Here is a 22081-nt window from a genome sequence, read left to right as displayed (position 1 = left end):
TCTGAACACAGCCCTTGTTAAGAAGGTGTGCACACTTGTGCAACCCCACAAAATATTTTTTGTTCACATTAATGGTAGTTGTGAAATGATTCATCTTGGTCTCATTTTTTAATAGGACAAAATCTTGACATTTAACATGGGTGTGTAGACTTTTTATACCCATTGTAACTAAGACTGTCAAGCAGATCCTCCAAGGACAAACACTATAGGGGTCCACACCTAAAATAAAAGATAGCAAAGATCCACTCGTGCTTGTCTTAGTGTGGCACTGGGCACGGTTTGTTGTCAGAGCTTTGCCAAATTGCTGGAGACGGTTTTGACGAGAGGCTTGATTGTTCTCCAGCTTGTGAATGCGTATTGACACAATGATGTTTAACTTAAGCGGGACATTTTATTTTTCAAAAGTGAGCTATGACTCAGTGGGTTTATACAAACAGAAATATGTGAGTAGGATGGGGCAGGACTTAACAAAGAGGACAGAAAGTTCTGTATTTTGGATAAATGAAAGTGAAACATTATGTGGCCTATTGTACATGATGTTTTTGTGTGTGATCCCAGATAAGATCCAAGGAAAGTCAAAACTGAAGCAAAAAGCCATCTCAAATCCCAAATGCTGGTATGTTACTGATTGTTTTTATTTCAGGATATGTGAGATATTTTCTGACATTTACGTTTTTTGGGGTCTTGAATTTTTGTAAATATGAGAGTTTCCTGATGTGGAAGGGTTTTTTTTGTTTTTATGAGTGAGGCTTGTGCGAATGAGTGTTTTTTGCGTCCAAGCTTTTTTTTGGAGAATGTGAGTTTTATTTTTCCTCATTCAATCATTTTTGGCCTCATTTCTAATTGCTTTTCTGTATGACCATAATCATTCTAAAAGCTGCCAACTCATCTAGAATGCACCATGCTTGGCTAGATATGACTTTTAGTGGATCCATGCTCGATTAGAATGATGAGATGACTAATATTTAGTCAAGGTACGCTCGGCCCATATGCATAAAGACTTTAAGACATGGACACCTCAATAGATAAAGAGGCACTGCCCACTGTTTGAAATGTTCTAGTTGACTGAGAAGAGCATACACTCATTGCTTAAGTAACCACAACACCACACTGGCAACTTCCTTGTACAGAAAGCAGAGAAATACATTAACATAAGCATATCATAAAGTAGGAAAGTACATTTTCCACCATCCATCAGCACTGACAATACACTAGATACATTTTAAATGTTGGCTTTACTTTCAGGAGGACGTACGGTGATGTGGAAAGATTATCATAAAAATGTATCAAGGGATCACGTCACATGCCGATGAGATGGAGAAGATGTGTTATTATAAGCATATGGTGCTGACACCCACAGTGTCACAATATTGCCCCTCCTAAATTGCAAACAGCTAATGAACTATATTAAATGTCAGTGGTCATTTGGGTCCAGTTCACCCGGTTGATGCCAATGGAAACACACAGGATGGCACTTGGATGGGCGATCCCATGGATCAGCATCTACTTTGGACTGTCTGCTGCATCCAGTGGTATGTATTACCCCAAGGAAGAGCTGTGTCGATGTAGAAATGGAAATACCGTTAAATTTTCAGTCGCCCAAACAATAAAAATAGAATGTAAAGAATTAAAGTTAGTGCATCATGATTAATTCAAATATTAATTAGATTGTGTCAATGTATTTAATAAATAAATTAAACACATTTAATAGATAAATTAAATTTAATTAAGTAACTGTTAGTAAATATTTTTAAAATTGTCTGTCTATATGTGTTGCAGCACCGTATATCTTTACATACGCATTTGAACTTTAAAACATTCTGAAAAATTGTAAAACAAACGCTATCACTCAATGGCATTTTCCATTCTGTTGGCATTAAACTAGCTGACTTTGATCCCAAGTTGCAAGGCAACGCTAGAAATATGTTGTTGGGTTGCAAAATTAAAATTTATCAGATGAAGTAGTACATAGTATTATTGCTCTCCTGTTTGATTTATGCAGTTTGATTTTGGCTATGTGCAACAATGCAGTAAATGTGTGGGTAGCAATGAGTGAATGGAAATTTCTTCACTTATTAACTGATTTTTCCTTTTCAAGTCCCACTTCAGACTGTGACAGCAGTGCCAGTATTTACAGGTGAGGTCATTTTAAAGAAGACAAATTATGAAATTTCTTGTGTTTTAATAACATATCTGTGACCATATAGATGGCTCCGGCATTATTTTTTTTGTCACAGGGCATCGTATATTTTAGAATATTAAATAAAATGCTGGGGGCTACACAGATTTCTGAAGGGGCTCTAATATAGAATGTCCTTTTAAATTAATTGTGTGAAGGCGAAGGAATTGGAATTTTACTCGACAGTCGATTTCCCATCATATGGCCTGTTTAAAGACAAAAAAGGTTTTCAAAATTATTCAGCTGCTTCCACGTCACTTCATTTGTAACTCCATTACAGAAGTGAGCGCATCCCACGACAACCAGTTCTGCAGCACATGGGGAAACTACCATTTCCGGACTTTCGACGGAGAATTCTTCCAGCTTCGCTCCAACTGCAACTATCTCCTTGCATCCAACTGTAAGGGCAGCTATGAGGACTTTAACATCCAGCTGCAACGACAGGAGACAGACGGGTCTGCCCCTCTCAAATGGATCACCATGAGACTGGAAGGAATGGTGGTGGAACTCTCCAATTCTTCCATCGTGGTCAATGATGAGATGTGAGTATGTGTGAACATTTCATGTTTTATGGGTCATGCATGGAGGTTAACCCATATTTGCTGTCTTTTCTCCCTCCAGTGTGACGTTGCCTTTCAGTCAAGCAGGCCTGTCCATCATGAGAACATTCTCCTATGTTAAGTTTGAGGCGACAAGTGGCGTCATTGTCATGTGGAATGAAAAAGACACCCTCTGGGTAGGTCCAGTCACCAAGTCATCCTTCCCTATTGAAATGAATGGAATTGCAATTAAATCGTTCCAAGACCCCAAAAAACTAAAACCTGGCTGATATGGGATTTATTGAGGGTTTTGCTGATCGCGTCTCTGCCCAAAGAAATGCCATTAGATCACTAGCACGCATGCTTGGCAACACGCTAAAGCGGCTACATGGCTAGCATGATTATTCACGATGGAATATTGCCCAAAATAAAATGCTAACGATTTAATGTTATATTTTTTGGACTTCACAATTAATACAATAAATAAGAGACCATCAATTTACCTGATGACCCGACAGGAACATTTACGGGTTGAAATCTTAAACACTGTGTATTTTGACACAATTTCCAGGTTGAGTTGGATTCTAAATACAAGAATCAGACTTGTGGGTTGTGTGGTGATTTCAATGGAGACCACACTGATGGTGAGTAAAGATTGTACAAGGGAGATTATATGACACTATTCTAGCCTAACACAAAGTCAGTATTCAAATGTACCAAACACTCTTTTCCAGGGTCTCTTGAGGAATTAGACGAAGCCTGGAAAACTGACAACTGTGACGAAATCTTGCCTCCTTCCCCTCAAACCTGCTCCATAAGTCAGGTATCGAATTGGACGATAGCCTCAAATTAATATTTATCAAACACAAATTCAACACGTTGCTTTTCTCCGCAGAGGGCTGACTGTGAGAGTTTTGTGTCCGAGGCTTCCTTCCTGAGCTGTCACGAGCGAATCAACAGTGCGGCCTTTGTGGACGCTTGTGTAAAGGACTTGTGCGCCTGTAAAAGCAACTCCACGTCCTGCTTGTGTTCAACCATGGCAGAGTACTCACGGCAATGCGCACACGCAGGCGGGGCGCCGCAGGAATGGAATTCGCATTTGTGCGGTGAGGAAAACAAATATTTGAGATGCTAATTCATCCGGATAACTTTTATTCACTTTTACTCCTCTTTCGTAAATAATAGCTAAGAAAACATGCCCGTTTAACATGGAGTACAAAGAATGTGGGAGCCCTTGCATGGACACCTGCAGTGACCCACAGAGGAGCCAAGTGTGTGAGGAACACTGCGTAGATGGATGCTTCTGTCCACCTGGTAAGATTTTATACACACAGAAACAATGCTAGGTGTGATTTAACTTTCAGATGATTTTTTTTTTTTTGCTTTGACTATTGAGTGAGCAATAATCACATAATGAGAAATGGGGAAAATAGCCAAAAATTAATCTGATCTGACTCTTGGAGAGGTCCAAGCATATTTCAGAGGGGGTCAGTACCCCTACTGCCCCCCCCCCCCCCCTCTAGCTCTGCCACTGATGTGCAGTATATCTTGCAGTTTCTGTATGATGCTTAAAACAACTGGATAAATATGTATTCATATTTTTAGTGAGACTGTATATTATTAGGCATGCACAATCAATGAATCAAGCATGTCCTCCCATGTTATGTATGCTTAGACAACAAACAACTCAACCACTAATTTTCTAACGTGTCCTCCAAGGGACTCTCTTGGACGACATTGGTGATAGCGGCTGTTTGCCCGCCGATCAGTGCTCCTGTATGCACAACGGCAAGCCTTATAAACCTGGCGAATCCTACTCCAGGGCCTGTCAGACATGGTGATAACCAATTTCACTCTCTTCTTCATCCAGTTTAGTGAAGCTGCTTTACAAAGCTGACTTTCCGCAATTTTTTTCGCAGCACATGTTCTCACGCCGAATGGAAGTGCCATGACACTGACTGTCCTGGTGTCTGCTCTGTACTCGGCGGGTCACACATCTCCACTTATGATGATAAGACGTACACTTTCCATGGGGACTGCTCTTATGTTCTTACAAAGGTAAGGCCTATTGCGCAAGACAGGCTGATTGCTGACTGGATTGAAATTTTTCTTGATAATGTTGCTCTAATTCCAAATTAGCCTTGAGATATGGATGCTAGCTGGTATCGATACCCGGTAATAGTACTTGATCCACAGATGTTATGTGTGTTCCAATGCATGTTTTTCTCTGTAGGAGATGAACGGGACTTTCATTGTCCTGGGTGACCTTGTCAGATGTGAAAAATCCGATCAGTCAACATGCCTGACTGCAGTCACTCTACTGCTGCCCAAGTCCACGGTAAGGATTGTTTTTGTTTACACACAACTGAAGACATATTTTATTATATCGAATGTATTCTCCACAAACAGATGATTGCTGTTGACTCGAGCGGCCAAGTTTTCGTCAACAAACTCACCTCTCGTTTGCCTTTCTTCATGGGTGGGTGCTTTTTTTTGGGGTCCTTTTGTATTTCCTGTCATGACAAATGAAGAATTTGGATCACTTTTATTCACTCGGTAATCACGTGTTTGTTTTCTCTACAGATGACGTGACAGTCTTCAGCCCATCCACCTTTTACGTTGTGATCCACACTGTCTATGGGCTTCACCTCGAGGTTCAGCTCACGCCCATCATGCAGGTTTATATCAAAGCTAGTCTTCCCCATAAAGGCAAACTCCAAGGTGAGGTGAAAACTTTTGTCTGGCCTGGCTTCTCTGTTCCATTAGTATGTAATTAATTTCTCTCTTTGCAGGTCTTTGTGGAGATTTTAACGATGTCGAATGCAATGACTTCAGAACCAGAAGTGGGATGATTGAGGGAACGGCTGCCGCATTTGCCAACTCTTGGAAGACCAAAGGACGCTGTCCAGATGTCAACCAGACACTCGGTGACCCCTGCCTTCTGAGTGTACACAAGGGTAAGCTATTGTGATTTTTTTTTTTAAATGCAATATTATTGCAATGTATATCTAAATACAGTGATCATGTCCAAATCAATATATCGTGAAATAGGAAATACTGGATCTAGGAAAAAATCTATTTCAAGGCGAGGCAGTCATTAAAACCGTCATTAACTGTACAGTTATATATTAAAAGAAATTTAGAACTATATTCCACTTTTCCTGATACTGTACGTTTTTATGTCTTTTCAGAAAAATACGCTCACCACTGGTGCTCCCTACTGACTGACACAACTGGGGTGTTTTCCAAATGCCATTCTGAGATCAACCCAGAGGACTATCTGGCTGTAAGCATTTGTGCTACATGTCTAAAAGGACCAAGGAAAATATTGCATGCATTTCCTGCATGTAAAACATATTACATATAATCAAATTGATCAATGACTATAACATCCTTAGCGAACATCACTGCCGGCCCAGTTAAAATGGATTTTTGACGTCCATAGCCGTCAATGGGAGTGAGTGATATTAACACATTAAGCTTGATATGTTCTCTCCTTACAGTCTTGTATATACGACACATGTGCTGGGGAAGACAGTTTGGACTCCGTATGTGCTACCATATCCTCCTACGTTCACGCGTGTGCCGCTGCCGGCATCTCCTTGACAGGATGGCGAGAGGTCGTGTGCGGTGAGTTTCACCCAATGTGCGGTTTTATCATTTGGATTTAGACTAATGGTATTGTATGTTCTTTCAATAGGAAAATACACATCAGCTTGCCCTTCGACTTTAGTGTTTGACTATCACATGACAAGCTGTGGACGCACGTGCCACTCTCTGGGTCAGCCGGACTTAACTTGCGATGCCGATTTGACCCCCGTGGACGGCTGCGGCTGCGCTGAGGGAACTTATCTCAACGAGAGGGGAGAGTGTGTGCTGGCCTCTCAGTGCTCCTGCCATGTGGGCGACATGATGCTGCGGCCGAAGCAGATCATCAGGGTCCATGGACAGACTTGGTGAGTACTCATAAAAAGTCAAGGATTTAGCCTTCGAGTAAAATTTCCTGAAACATTTTCTGAAATACACTAGAACGTCTAGAGGTGAACTTAAATATGATGACATCACAAACAAGTTCACTTGATCCTATTGTGGACAAGCTATATTTTTAATCTATTTCAGCGTCTGCCATGGTGGGAAACTCAGCTGTACAGGAAACCATCTGACTGAATGTAAGCACACATCAAAACATTTTTTTAAATAGATCAGAATTACCTTTTTGATTATTCTACAATGAAAATAATAATGAAAATTTAGTATGGATTTTTTTAACCAATGCTAATGATGTTCTTGCTAACAATTGTGCTCTCATTTTAGCATGCAATGCTCCAATGACTTTCTTCAACTGCTCAAATGCAAAGCCTGGTGACACAGGGTCAGAATGCCTAAAGACTTGTCAAACTCTGGACACAGAATGTGTAAGACTCAAATTATTCAGGACTGATATTATTCCTTCACTGTGGTTGAATTTGCCAATGTGCTTCTGCTGTTCAGGTTAGCACACATTGCATGTCAGGCTGCGTATGTCCTGCTGGCTTGTTGTCCGACGGTAAAGGAGGTTGCATCGAGGAGACGGATTGTCCCTGCACTTATAACGGACAATCCTACAAGCCTGGAGAGACGGTTAAAGTGGACTGCAACACCTGGTATGCATTCTCTTAAGTGTCCTTTTCCATTAGTGTTGCGTGCTACTTACCTTATGTGAACTTTATTATGTGATCAAAGCACTTGTAAGAGCCGACAATGGGAATGCACCAGTCAACAATGTGATGGAATCTGTGCAATATATGGAGAAGGCCATTACATCACCTACGATGACAAGAAATTCTCCTTTAATGGGGATTGTGGCTACGTCTTTACTCAGGTATCACTTGTGTTATGTGATTTTTCTTTTTTCCTTGCTTGCATCGTAAATATTTTTCTCTGACATCATTGTCATCTAGGATTACTGTGGGGAAAACAAGAACGGCACCTTCAGGGTTCTTACTGAGAGCATTCCATGTGGACCAAGTGAAACCATTTGCTCTACTGCCATCAAGCTCTACTTAGGGGTATATCATTCTATTATAATAAGCAATAGTATAAAATAAAAGTCAGTAATAAAGAAAAAAATATAAGTCAGTAAATTAAAGATAAGTTTACACTAATAATGCGAACAAATCTGAAATTTAGCTAACATGATGCAAATACAATAAAAATATATGCATTGTACAACATTGTGATTTAATCAATTAAATTAATCAACATTTTTGTCTTTCTTTCAGAATAGTGAAATTATCCTTAAAGAAGGAACTGTCATAAAACATAACACAGGGTTAGAAATACCCTATAAAGTCCATACTATTGGGTTATATCTTGTCATTGAGGCAAAGAATGGTCTAACTCTCATCTGGAATAAGAAGACAACACTCATGATCAAATTGAGCTCCGCATTTAAGGTGAGGGAACCCGTATAAATGATTGGCGTCATCTCTATAAACTAATTCTGTTTCATTTATTCCAGGGAAAAGTTTGTGGTCTATGTGGGAATTATGACGGAAACATCAAGAATGACTTTACCACCCGAAATAAAGAGGTGGTGGTAGACGCCTTTGAGTTCGGCAACAGCTGGAAAGTGTCACAGAGCTGTGCCAACACAAATGCACTTACAAGTCCTTGCACGCTTTACTCTCATAGGCAGGCATGGGCACTAAAACGTTGCAGCATTATCAACAGTGCAGTGTTTGATACCTGCCATTCAAAGGTAATGCAAAAAAAAAATCCACTTACATTTGTGGGTTATAAATCAAACTCTAATTATCTTTTTTTTTAATTCTTCAAAGGTGGATCCCCAGCATTATTATAATGCTTGTGTAAGAGACACATGCGCGTGTAATACCGGAGGTGATTGCGAATGCTACTGCTCGGCCGTAGCCGCCTATGCAGCAGCCTGTAATGAGGCTGGAGCTTGTATAAAATGGAGAACTCCGTCTATCTGTCGTAAGTGATCATCCTAAAAAACATTTTTGCGCAGAATAAATTTAAATCCAACCCTGCATAATACTCACTGTTTCTCATGATAGATTAATATTCTGTTCCTCATGTCATAAAATGGTATAATGTACATACATACCGCTATAAATAAATCAACATTGTTTAAATGATTGAACTATCTGTTTTATATTCTACCTCTTAACGTTCATTTCTTTAATCAGCTCTTTTCTGTGATTACTACAATCCCGATGGTGAGTGTGAATGGCATTACGAAGCTTGTGGAAAACCTTGCATGAAGACTTGCAGGAATCCCTCTGGAAAGTGCTATACTCACATCCCAGCTTTAGAAGGTACTTTGCTCATGATCAGCATCAGTCAGTAAAATGGAGGCACCTTAAGGGTTGTCTTTCTGGTTCTGCTAATTATGTGCTGGTACCATTGAAAGTTGTAATGTTCTTTAAGGTTGTTATCCAAGATGTCCACCTGATCAACCGTTTTTGGAAGAGGTAACAATGAAGTGTGTGTCACTGGAGCAATGCGGGTGCTATGATGATGAAGGGAAGCATTATGCCGAAGGAGAGACTATGCCCCCGGTAGAAAACTGTCAAAAATGGTAGGATTTTTTTCCATCCAAATTCTAAAGACATCTTCACTACATCTATTTTTAAAATCAAATTGTTTCATTTCCACTTTAGTCAATGTTCTTCATCAGAGAGGCAGTGCTCCTACAACATGGAAGGTAAAAACTGATAATTGTTTTGTTACTTTTTTAAAGTCCTCTAAGATAAAAATCTTTTAAAAATAATCGTTGCATTGTTTTGCAGATTGTGTTTGCTCATATAATGGAGAATTATACAATTATGGAGATATAGTATACGACACTCATGATGGAGATGGTATCTGTATTACTGCTATTTGTGGAGAACATGGAAATATTACAAGAGAAGTCCAAGCCTGCAGTTCTTCAACTACGCAGAAACCAATGACGACAACACAATTTGTGTTTGTGACAACAGGTAATGATCAACCATGAAATATGCAGTACAGCATGAGTACAATACATATTATTGCCCTGTATAACACACTGATTATTTTTGGTTGTTATGTTTTGGCTATTATAGAAAGACTAACTTCTACAAAGGCCCAAACTACCACAGTGAAACCCATCACAATAACCTTCGAACCCACAACATTCACAAAAGAGCCTACTACAATTACAAAAACAACACAAAAGCCATCCACGCCAACAACGACTACCCCAACATTTACATCTGGACGAACATCAACACCATCGGAGTGTCTTGTCTGTCACTGGTCTTCTTGGATCAACAATCATTACCCTGACCCTACCCTTAATGGTGGAGATTATGAGACTACAGCAAACATAACTGATCCAAGTCTCAATGCCTGCAAACAACCACTTGAAATAGAATGCAGAGCAAAAGCATTTCCTGATGTACCTTTAGATCAGCTAGGTCAAAAAGTAACATGCAACCCGACAGATGGACTCATCTGTCATAACAAAGAACAAGGCGTACCTCCGATCTGTTATGACTATGAGATTAGAATCAAATGTTGCATCAACCATTGTGTCACTCCAACCAAAACGACTGCAAGGGCCACAACAGAAAAACCTACCACTACTGTAGCTACAACCACAGAAAAGCCTACCACTGTGGCCAGAACAACCATTCCACCCACAGAACAACCCACCACAATTGCAGAAGAACCCACCACCACGACAAAAGCCACACAAAAGCCGACCATACCAACAACTACGTCAACAAAGGCAACCACACTTACAACTGAACAGACTAAAACCACCACAACCACAGAAAAACCCACCACAGTTACAGAAAATCCTATCACCACAGTTACACAAAAGGCCAGTACTACGGTTTTTGTAACAACCGAAAAACCCAATACTATGACCACCACAGCCACAAAACTACCCACCGCGGCTACAGAAAGACCAACCACTCTTACAGAATCTCCAAGCACATCAATAGAGATCCAAACCACAACAATTACATTTACAGAAAAACCCAATACATCAACAGAGAAGACAAGCACAGTTGTGCAAACAACAGAAGAACACACGACTACCACAGAAACTCCCAAAACAACTACCAAAGGACCAGCTACTACAACGACCATAGAACAGAAACCCACAACAATAGTTTCAGAAACTTCTGGTATTTCAACCATTACATCCAAAGTTACAGAAAAGGAAACAGAAGCAACTACACAACAACCTAGCTCCACTCCCAAAACCACAGAAAAACTGACAACGCAGGCTGCAGAGAAGCCTACCACCATAACAACTGCAAAGGTACCCACAACAAAGCCACCACGGACCACCACAGAAGGTCCCACCACAACTGCAGTCACATCAACTGGAAAACCAATCACAACAACCCCTGAAATTGTCACAAATACAATTGTTCCAACTGCACAGTCGACAGGACCCTTGGTGACGGTTACCGAGTCTCAAACTACAACAACAGAAAAACCCACCACAGCAACCCTCCAACCCACAGCATCTACAAAAGAACCCACCACCACCACAACTACTACACAAAAACCATCCACATCGACAATGACTCCAACAACATTTACGACTGAAAAGGCCCAAACCACCACACCTACAGTAAAACCCACATCAACGCCATCAGAGTGTCTTGTCTGTCACTGGTCTTCTTGGATCAACAATCATTACCCGGACCCTACCCTCAATGGTGGAGATTATGAGACTACAGCAAACATAACAGATCCAAGTCTGAATGCCTGTAAACAACCACTTAAAATAGAATGCAGGGCAAAAGCGTTTCCTGATATACCTTTGGATCAGCTTGGTCAAAAAGTAACATGCAACCCAAGAGATGGACTGATCTGTCACAACAAAGAACAAGGCATACCTCCGATCTGTTATGACTATGAGATTAGAGTCAAATGTTGCATCAACCATTGTGTGACTCCAACCAAAGCTACAACTACAAGGGCCACAACAAATGCAGTTACAACAGAAAAGACCACAACTGCTGGAGCCACACCCACAGAAAAGCCAACTATGGCTAAAACAACCGTTCTACCCACGGAAGAACCAACCACAACAACAATAGAACCCACCACTGTGACAACAACCACACAAAAGCCATCCGTAACAACCACTACTGCAACAAAAGCAACCACATTTACTACTGAGCAAGCTCGTACCACAGAAAAACCCACTACAGTTACTGAAGTACCAACAACAGCCACAGTTACAGAAAGCCCCACCAGCACAGTTACACAAAAGGCCAGCACTGCTCTAACAACAGAAAAGCCCACAACTGTGTATGCTACAACCATCACAACCACAAAACTACCCACCATAGCAACAGAAAAACCGACAACCATTACAGAATCTCCAAGCACAGTAACAGAGATCCAAACCACAACAAATGCAGTTACAGAAAAACCCAGCACACCATCAACGGAAAAGATAAGCACAATGGTTGCGACAACTGAAAACCCCGCAACTACCATGGAAAACCCCACGACAACTACAGAAAGACCAAGCCATCCGACCACCATAATACAAAAAACTACAACCACAGCTTCAGAAACCACAACTACAGGCCAAGTCACAGAAGAAGTAACTGAGACAGCAACAGAACACCCAAGCTCTACTGCCAAAACCACGGAAAAAATGACAACACTTGCTACAGAAAAGCCTACCACCAAAACAACTGAAAGTTTAGCCACTACAAAGCCACGCAGAACAACAGAAGGTTCCACCACGACTGCAGTCACATCCCCTGAAATAGTTACAAGTACAAATGTTCCAACTGCATCTTCAACTGCACCCTTGGTTACATTAAGTCCGGAGATCCAAACTACAACAACTGAAAGACCCACAACAACAAACGTTCCACCCACGACACTTACAGAGGAACCTACCACGATCACAACAACCACAGAAAAACCCACCACAGTTACTGAAAACCCCACCACCACGGTGACACAAAAGGCCAGTACTACTGTTACCGTAACCACCGGAAAAACCACTACAGTCGCTACTTCGACCATCACAGCCACAGAAGAACCCACCACAGTAACAGAGAGACCAACCACAGTTACAGAATCTCCAAGCACAGCAACAGGAATCCAAACCACAACAATTACAGTGACACAAAAACCCAGCACAGCATCAACGGAAAAGATAAGCACAACTCTTCCAAAAACAGAAAAACCCACGAGTACCACGGAAAACCCCACAACAGCTACAGAAGGACCAACTACTGCAACCACCATAGTACAAAAACCCACAACCACAGTTACAGAAACTGCTGGTATTACCACCACTACATCCAAAGTGACAGAAAAGGTAACGGGAGCAACTACACAACAACCTAGCGCCACTCCCAAAACCACAGAAAAACTGACAACGCAGGCTACAGAGAAGCCTACCACCATAACAACTGCAAAGGTACCCACAACAAAGCCATCAGGAACAACAACAAAAAGTCCCACAACAACTGCAATCACATCAACTGAAAAACCAATGAGCACAACCCCTGAAATTGTCACAAATACAATTGTTCCAACTGCACAGTCGACAGGACCCGTGGAGACCATTACCGAGTCCCAAACTACAACAACAGAAAACCCCACCACAGCAACCCTCCAACCCACAACATCGACAAAAGAACCCACCACCACCACAACAACTACACAAAAACCATCCACAGCGACAGCTACTCCAACATTTACAACTGAAAACGCCCAAACCATCACACCTACAGCAAAACCTACATCAACACCATCAGAGTGTGTTGTCTGTCACTGGTCTTCTTGGATCAACAATCATTACCCGGACCCTACCCTCAATGGTGGAGATTATGAAACTACAGCAAACGTAACGGATCCAAGTCTGAATGCCTGTAAACAACCACTTGAAATAGAATGCAGAGCAAAAGCATTTCCCGATATACCTTTAGATCAGCTTGGTCAAAAAGTAACATGCAACCCAAGAGATGGACTGATCTGTCACAACAAAGAACAAGGCATACCGCCTATCTGTTATGACTATGAGATTAGAGTCAAATGTTGCATCAACCATTGTGTGACTCCAACCAAAGCTACAACTACAAGGGCCACAACAAATGCAGTTACAACAGAAAAGATCACAACTGCGGTAGCCACATCCACAGAAAAGCCAACTATGGCTAAAACAACCATTCTACCCACGGAAGAACCAACCACAACTACAATAGAACCCACCACTGTGACAACAACCACACAAAAGCCATCCGTAACAACCACTACTGCAACAAAAGCAACCACATTTACTACTGAGCAAGCTCGTACCACAGAAAAACCCACTACAGTTACAGAAGTACCAACAACAGCCACAGTTACAGAAAACCCCACCAGCACAGTTACACAAAAGGCCAGCACTGCTCTAACAACAGAAAAGCCCACAAGTGTGTATGCTACAACCATCACAACCACAAAACTACCCACCACAGCAACAGAAAGACCGACAACCATTACAGAATCTCCAAGCACAGCAACAGAGATCCAAACTACAACAATTGCAGTTACAGAAAAACCCAGCACAGCATCAACAGAAAAGATAAGCACGATGGTTCCGACAACTGAAAACCCCCCAACTACCATGGAAAACCCCACGACAACTACAGAAAGACCAAGCCATCCGACCACCATAATACAAAAAACTACAACCACAGCTTCAGAAACCACAACTACAGGCCAAGTCACAGAAGAAGTAACTGAGACAGCAACAGAACACCCAAGGTCCACTGCCAAAACCACAGGAAAAATGACAACACTAGCCACAGAAAAACCCACCACCAAAACAACTGAAAGTATAGCCACTACAAAGCCACGCAGAACCACAACAGAAGGTTCCACTACGACTGGAGTCACATCCCCTGAAATAGTTACAAATACAAATCCTCCAACTGCATCTTCGACTGCACCCTTGGTTACATTTACTCCAGAGGTCCAAACTACAACAACTGAAAGCCCCACAACAACAACCGTCCCACCCACGACACAGAGAGATACAGAGGAACCCACCACGATCACAACAACCACAGAAAAACCCACCACAGTTACTGAAAACCCCACCACCATGGTGACACAGAAGGCTAGTACTACTGTTGCACTAACCACAGGAAAAACCACTACCATTGCTACCTCGACCATCACAGCCACAGAAGAACCCACCACAGTAACAGATAGACCGACCACAGGTACAGAATCTACAAGCACAGCAACAGGAATCCAAACCACAACAATTACAGTGACACAAAAACCCAGCACAGCAGCAACGGAAAAGATAAGCACAACTGTTCCAAAAACAGAAGAACCCACAACTACCACGGAAAACCCCACAACAGTTACAGAAAGACCAACTACTGCAACCACCATAGTACAAAAACCCACAACCACAGTTTCAGAAACTGCTGGTATTTCCACCACTACATCCAAAGTGACAGAAAAGGTAACGGGAGCAACTACACAACTCCCTAGCTCTACTCCCAAAACCACAGAAAAACTGACCACAGTTTCTACAAAGAAGCCTACCACCATAACAAGTGAAAAGGTACCCACGACAAAACCACCACGAACCACCACAGAAGGTCCCACCACAACTGCAGTCGCATCAACTGGAAAACCAATCACGACAACCCCTGAAATTGTCACAAATACAATTGTTCCAACTGCACAGTCGACAGGACCCTTGGTCACATTTAGCACAGGGGCCCAAACTACAACTGAAAGGCCCACAACATCTGAAAGGCCCACAACAACAACCGTCCCACCCACGACACTTACAGAGGAACCCACCACTATCACAACAACCACAGAAAAATCCACCACAGTTACTGAAAACCCCACCACCATGGTGACACAAAAGGCCAGTACTACTGTTGCCGTAACCACAGAAAAGCCCACTACTGTCGCAACTTCAACCATCACAGCCACAGAAAAACCCACCACAGTAACAGAAAGACCAACCACAGTTACAGAATCTCCAAGCACATCAACAGAAATCCAAACCACAACAATCACAGTGACTGAAAATCCCAGCACAGCATCAACGGAAAAGATAAGCACAACTGTTCTGACAACAAAAAAACCTTCAAATACCACGAAAAACCCAACAACAGCTCCAGAAAGACCAACTACTGCAACCACCATAGTACAAAAACCCACAACCACAGTTTCAGAAACTGCTGGTATTTCCACCACTACATCCAAAGTGACAGAAAAGGTAACGGGAGCAACTACACAACTCCCTAGCTCTACTCCCAAAACCACAGAAAAACTGACCACAGTTTCTACAGAGAAGCCTACCACCATAACAACTGAAAAGGTACCCACAACGAAGCCACCACGGACCACCACAGAGGGTCCCACCACGACTGCAGTCACATCAACTAGAAAACCAATCACGACAACCCCTGAAATAGTCACAAATACAATTGTTCCAACCGCACAGTCAACAGGACCCTTGGTCACATTTAGCACAGGGACCCAAACTACAACAACTGAAAGACCCACAACAACAACCGTTCTACCCACGACACCTACAGAGGAACCCACCACTATCACAACAACCACAGAAAAACCCACCACAGTTACTGAAAACCCCACCACCACGGTGACACAAAAGGCCAGTACTACTGTTACCGTAACCACAGGAAAAACCACTACAGTCGCTACTTCGACCATCACAGCCACAGAAGAACCCACCACAGTAACAGAGAGACCAACCACAGTTACAGAATCTCCAAGCACAGCAACCGGAATCCAAACCACAACAATTACAGTGACACAAAAACCCAGCACAGCATCAACGGAAAAGATAAGCACAACTCTTCCAAAAACAGAAAAACCTACAACTACCACGGAAAACCCCACAACAGCTACAGAAAGACCAACTACTGCAACCACCACAGTACAAAAACCACCAACCACAGTTTCAGAAACCACTACATCCCATGAAATTGTCACAAATACAGTTGTTCCAACTGCACAGACGGGGGAACCCTTCGTTACCTCCACTGCAACTACCACCCCCAAATCTACTAAACCTTCAACAACCTTGTCAACCGCTCAGACAACGGAAGGCAGAACCACTGAATGCTTCTGCAAATACCTTGATCAGATTTTTGCTCCTGGTAAGTACCAATAATTTCTTTGTCTTTGATCATTTTCTTGTTTTATATCTCACAACAACATTCTACTGGTGTCTTTCATCTATCATCATAAAAACCAATCATTTCATTGCTTTAAATTCTGCAAGATCTTCTCAAACTGACTTTACAAATTGACTGTTTTCAGGTACTACCATTTACAATAAGACAGATGGCGCAGGTTGGTGTTTCATTGCATATTGCAATAAGACTTGCAATATTGAGAAGTTTGCAGGACCGTGTCAGCCAACCACTCCACCAAGTCCTACCACTTCCTCAACAACAACGAAAGAAGTCGTCACAACATCTGCCAGTACCATACCCGTAACCACTGAAGCTACCCCCAAAGACTGTGATTTCCTCATCCCGCCAAGAAAGGTACCCGACTTCTACAGATGTTGGAATTTGGAAAAACTGAGGAACGCTATAAGAATCACACGGCAGCGTTATATGTGCAGCATAACAGCTCAACGCTGCTTCACCATGTTTGCTTTGAACTTATGTCCATTGTCGGCTGAAATAGGCTCCAGCACCCTCCGACCATGAATGATGTTTAATCTGAAATATTTGAACGTGAGTGGAGAAGGCTAGGATTACAAAACTTCTCCAGTTCTCTGAATTTAATTATTGTGGGTTGCAATGAGAAGAACGGTCTCTGTCAGTCTAACAGGTGCTTGTGTACTGATTTGCAATTTGTCCTTTTCAGCATGGCGAGTCTTGGATCTCAAGCAACTGTACCTTTTCAATGTGTGATGATGGAAAAGTCCTGACAGAACACAAGCCATGCGAACCAATAACCATGCCAGTGTGTGAAAATGGCCAACCGCCAGTGAGGGTTTATGATGAAGATGGTTGCTGTTTCCATTACCAATGCACATGTCAGTGAAGCATTTTTGGACATTTAAGAAAAAAAAGATCCTAAAATCACTCATAGTCCTTTCCAAATTGATTTCTATCATTTTGTAGGTATTTGCAGCGGCTGGGGTGATCCACACTATATCACATTTGATGGTCAATACTACAGCTTTCAGAAAAACTGCACCTACGTTCTGGTTAAAGAGATTATTCCTCGGCACAATTTTACCGTCCTCATCGACAATGAAAATTGTGACGCCACTGGTGAAATAACCTGTGCCAAAAGCTTGATTGTGTTTTACAAAAGCTATCAAGTCATTCTTACACAGGAGAGAGGAACAACTACAGTCAACACGGTACAATTTATTATCCTTTTATCTGGACTTATTTGGTATGTTGTTGTTTAAGAAGGATCCTTGAGTTTCGAATCTTACTTGTGTTCAGGTTTACGTCAACGGCAAGAAAGTAATCCCGACTTACTCCAACGACGACTTCATCATCACAAGTACTGCAATTGAGCTGGTTTTGAGAATCCCGGCGATCCAAGCCATCGTGACGTTCAAGGGGCTTTTATTCAGCATTGATTTACCATTTTCCCTTTTCCACAGCAACACAGAAGGACAGTGCGGTGAGCTAAATATACTTTTTAACATAACATGAAACAAGTTGTCATCTTACGCTCACGATCTGATTCCACCAGGTACATGCGACAATAATAAAAAGAACGACTGTAGATTACCCAATGGGCAGATTCTCACCTCTTGCACTGATATGGCTCATGAGTGGCACGTATCAGATAAGAACAAACCGTACTGCGAGAAGCCTCCTCCTTCACCAACACCAAATCCATCACCAACTCCACCAACTTGTAAACCTGACATTTGTGAAATCATCATCAGCAGGTGAGTAAGCAACCGAGCACAGTCCAATATCTGTTTTTGTTTCTTTATGAGTAATTGTCTTCATTGTTGTATTTTGTGCTAAGCGTTTTTGCGGAATGTCACAAAATCATCGCACCAGAGAACTATTATGAGGCCTGTAAATTTGATGTTTGCTCCATGCCAAACTCCAAAGTGGGATGCTCCAGTTTGGAGGCTTATGCTATGATGTGTACTGCGGCGTCGGTCTGTGTCGACTGGAGGAACGCCACACAGGGGAAGTGCGGTAAGAGTATTTGGTTTATTAGCGTAGCTCTTTATGCGTCAGGGAAACTTAACTAACTTGTAGTATGAAGTGAACATGGAGGCCCCACACCTCGAAGGAACAATGCCTTTCTGTCCCCGGCCAATCAGTGAAAAGATATCATGATAATAATGACCAATAATTTGAAGTAAAGTTTTTTGTTTGTTTTTTTAATCTCCATTTTCAGTGTGTTGCATGCAAATGTGGCATTCGTCTATTTAGAAGCATAAACCTTTTTCTCTTATTTTAGAATACAAATGTCCTGCACATAAAGTCTACAAACCATGTGGGCCCATTGTGGAACCAACTTGCGATGCAAGGTAACCACTCTCATTTCACTCACTGTATTCACTCCACACACTTTAAAGTTGGTTTTGATATCATACTATTTTCTCTTTAGATACAATTACAAGTATACACAACAATGCCAAGGAGAAAACTATTACCAGAGGTCTGACTGTAATAAGTTTGTGGAAGGATGTTTCTGTCCACCCGGCACAATCTTATTCAATTCAAACTCCGACATCTGTGTCATCGCTTGTAAGAGTCACTCACAAACATTTATCAGATTACTGTAGGCCTAATTAAATTAATTTAAAACCCGGAATAATTTGTTTCCTATCTAAGGTTGCACTGGTCCTGATGGTGAACCAAAAGAGGTACCGGCACCAATTGCGATTTGTTTTCCTGGTTTGTGTTGGACTGGTAACGGTTAACTTTTGTTTCACCACCCGCAGATTGGGGAGTCCTGGCTGAGTGGCTGCCAACAGTGTGTCTGCGACGCAGATACGCTGAGTGTGCGCTGTGAACCTCGTGTGTGCCCCACTCAAGCACCCATAACCTGTAAGGAAGGCGAGGTGCTGGTGAACCAAACAGTGGACTGCTGCCAGACTCAGACATGTGGTGAGTTAAAGAAGCTGCAACACATTGGGAGACCAATCAGAGTCCAGATATGGACATCCTCTCATCCTATAAGATATTCTCTGATTAATATTTTGCTGCATATAAACAAACAATCTGTTGTCTTTCCCAGTTGCTCTTCCTTCCAAATGTAAAATAAACACAAACGCCACCTACTTACACGTAAATGATTGCAAGTCAACCGTGCCAGTGGAAATGACAACTTGCGAGGGATCCTGCGGCGCGTCGACATCAATGTGAGATTTGGCTTTAAGATTAGTTGAACTTTTTCCTAATGTGTGTTTAGCACCTCTGATTATGTGAAACCATGTCTATCTGCTCAGGTACTCTGCGGAAAGCAACAGTCTGACACACTCTTGCTCATGTTGTCAAGAAACAGCCACGAGCAAGAAAGAAGTGGAGATGATTTGTGCTGATGGAAGCAAGATCAAACACTCCTACATTTCAATTGAAAAATGTGGCTGTCAACTCACACATTGCAAACAAAGAACAACACGTTAATTTGGACATTTTAACGGCTTACAAAAAAACACTTTGACACTTGATTTCCATAAATGCTAAATAAATTGATGGAATAGCGCATCCCACTTATATGTCGATTGCTTCTTTATCACGCACTCTGTTTTCTCGCAGAATGGCCAATGATATTGCTTGACTTGGCATTCTGAAAGCCTCTTAATTCCAATAAACTTTTTCCCTATTGCAGTGCTATATGTTTTATTTATTTTGTGCAACATGAACTATATCAAGTATTCTGCCTATACATATCCACAACAATTTACATTTCACACTCAAACTGGTTATTGTGGAGCTTGAGGACTGTATAGAGGGTTGGCTTGGAATGTTATGCTCTTTTCGCCCCCGGGTGTCGGTCAGAACACAGGAGGGAGACGTGGTTCAGTTTTGGTTGCGTTAATGAAATATTGGCAAGTAACAGGCACTGTGGCTCATATGGGCATACAGGCGAACGGGCAAAAGGTATAGGCACACGTTTGGTCGTAACGATGTGAGAGCATGTGTGTGTAATGTGCATGGGTGAGTGTTTGGGTCTTTGAATGTGATTGGGAATGTATATGTGAGGGGTGTGTGTGATTATTGATCGTGCGTGCGTGTGCGCGTGTGTGCGTGCGTGCGTGGTTCTACAACAGACAGATTTACAGCAAGTCAATGTTCAACTTCTGACGTCACACAACACTAATAGACGACACACATCACACATAACTAACTGCGCGTAACGGTTCCGCCATACTAAATAAACATAAATGAAGTACTCTAGACCAGTGGTCCCCAACCTTTTTTACGCCACGGACCGGTTACATGTCAGAAATATTTTCGCGGACCGGCATTTATATAAATAAATAATACATTTATATAAATAAATAAATAATACATTTATAATAAATATATAAATACAATGAAATAAAATGATACATGTTATACTTCTTCCTACTCCTTTTCAGACATGTGAATGTGACTTATGGTTCTTTTGCGGCTATATGTTATATGTATGAATGTAGGTACGTCTGTATGTGTATATGCATGTATTTTGTCATGTCTTTTATTGTGTACAATAAGCTTATTCTTTTTTCACATGTTTGAAATAAATAAATAAATAAAAATAAAATAAAATAAATACGACTGACATAAAAACAAGTGCAAATGACAAAAATAAAACTCACCATTACGTTGAATTAGTGGGAGCACTGAGTTTGTTTCTCAAAAACAAGCCGGTCCCATCTAGACGTAATCGGAGACAATGACACCCGAAGTCCATCCATCCATTTTCTGAACCGCTTAGTCCCCACGGGGGTCGCGGGCGCGCTGGAGCCTATCCCAGCCGTCATCGGGCAGTAGGCGGGGGACACCCTGAACCGGTTGCCAGCCAATCGCAGGGCACACAGAGACAAACAACCATCCGCACTCGCACTCATACCTAGGGACAATTTGGAGTCTTCAATCGGCCTACCAAGCCTGTTTTTGGGATGTGGGTGGAAACCGGAGCGCCCAGACAAAACCCACGCGGACCCGGGGAGAACATGCAAACTCCACACAGGGAGGGCCGGAGGTGGAATCGAACCCGCACCCTCCTAACTGTGAGGCGGACGTGCTACCCAGTGCACCACCGAGCCGCCTGACACCCGAAGTGATTAAGGTTTGTCTTTTATTGCAGGATGCTTGGTCTCCATGTGTCGAAGCAGTTTTGAATGCTTCATTTCCTGGTT

General features: G+C 42.0%; 1 protein-coding gene across 2 annotated transcripts; it reads left to right on the top strand.

The window, feature by feature from the left end:
* The first annotated feature begins 485 nt into the window (after positions 1-485).
* LOC133156581 (mucin-2-like) lies at positions 486-20564 on the top strand. Of its 2 annotated transcripts, none has more exons than XM_061282401.1 (43): positions 486-616; positions 1246-1532; positions 2099-2137; positions 2460-2721; positions 2801-2915; positions 3290-3362; positions 3453-3541; positions 3614-3824; positions 3904-4032; positions 4438-4555; positions 4638-4776; positions 4952-5056; positions 5128-5197; positions 5302-5439; positions 5511-5675; positions 5910-6004; positions 6222-6348; positions 6419-6674; positions 6838-6887; positions 7033-7133; positions 7210-7361; positions 7441-7579; positions 7659-7766; positions 7980-8153; positions 8219-8458; positions 8538-8694; positions 8910-9038; positions 9151-9301; positions 9384-9427; positions 9513-9704; positions 9810-16886; positions 17050-17279; positions 17608-17779; positions 17868-18112; positions 18201-18384; positions 18457-18658; positions 18742-18920; positions 19189-19258; positions 19339-19478; positions 19566-19597; positions 19676-19841; positions 19972-20095; positions 20183-20564. In XM_061282401.1, exons 2-43 carry the CDS (start codon positions 1412-1414, stop codon positions 20358-20360), a joined length of 12888 nt encoding a protein of 4295 aa, XP_061138385.1. In that variant the 5' UTR covers positions 486-616; positions 1246-1411; the 3' UTR covers positions 20361-20564. The 2 variants fall into 2 exon arrangements, with proteins under 2 accessions (XP_061138385.1, XP_061138386.1); XM_061282402.1 differs by having other exon boundaries at positions 596-616; positions 1436-1532.
* Positions 20565-22081: the final 1517 nt, after the last annotated feature.

The sequence above is a fragment of the Syngnathus typhle genome, linkage group LG7 (genome assembly GCF_033458585.1).
Source record: "Syngnathus typhle isolate RoL2023-S1 ecotype Sweden linkage group LG7, RoL_Styp_1.0, whole genome shotgun sequence".
Lineage (NCBI taxonomy): Eukaryota > Metazoa > Chordata > Actinopteri > Syngnathiformes > Syngnathidae > Syngnathus > Syngnathus typhle.
Note: the sequence above shows the minus strand (reverse complement) of the source record. Positions and strands in the feature narration are given on the sequence as shown.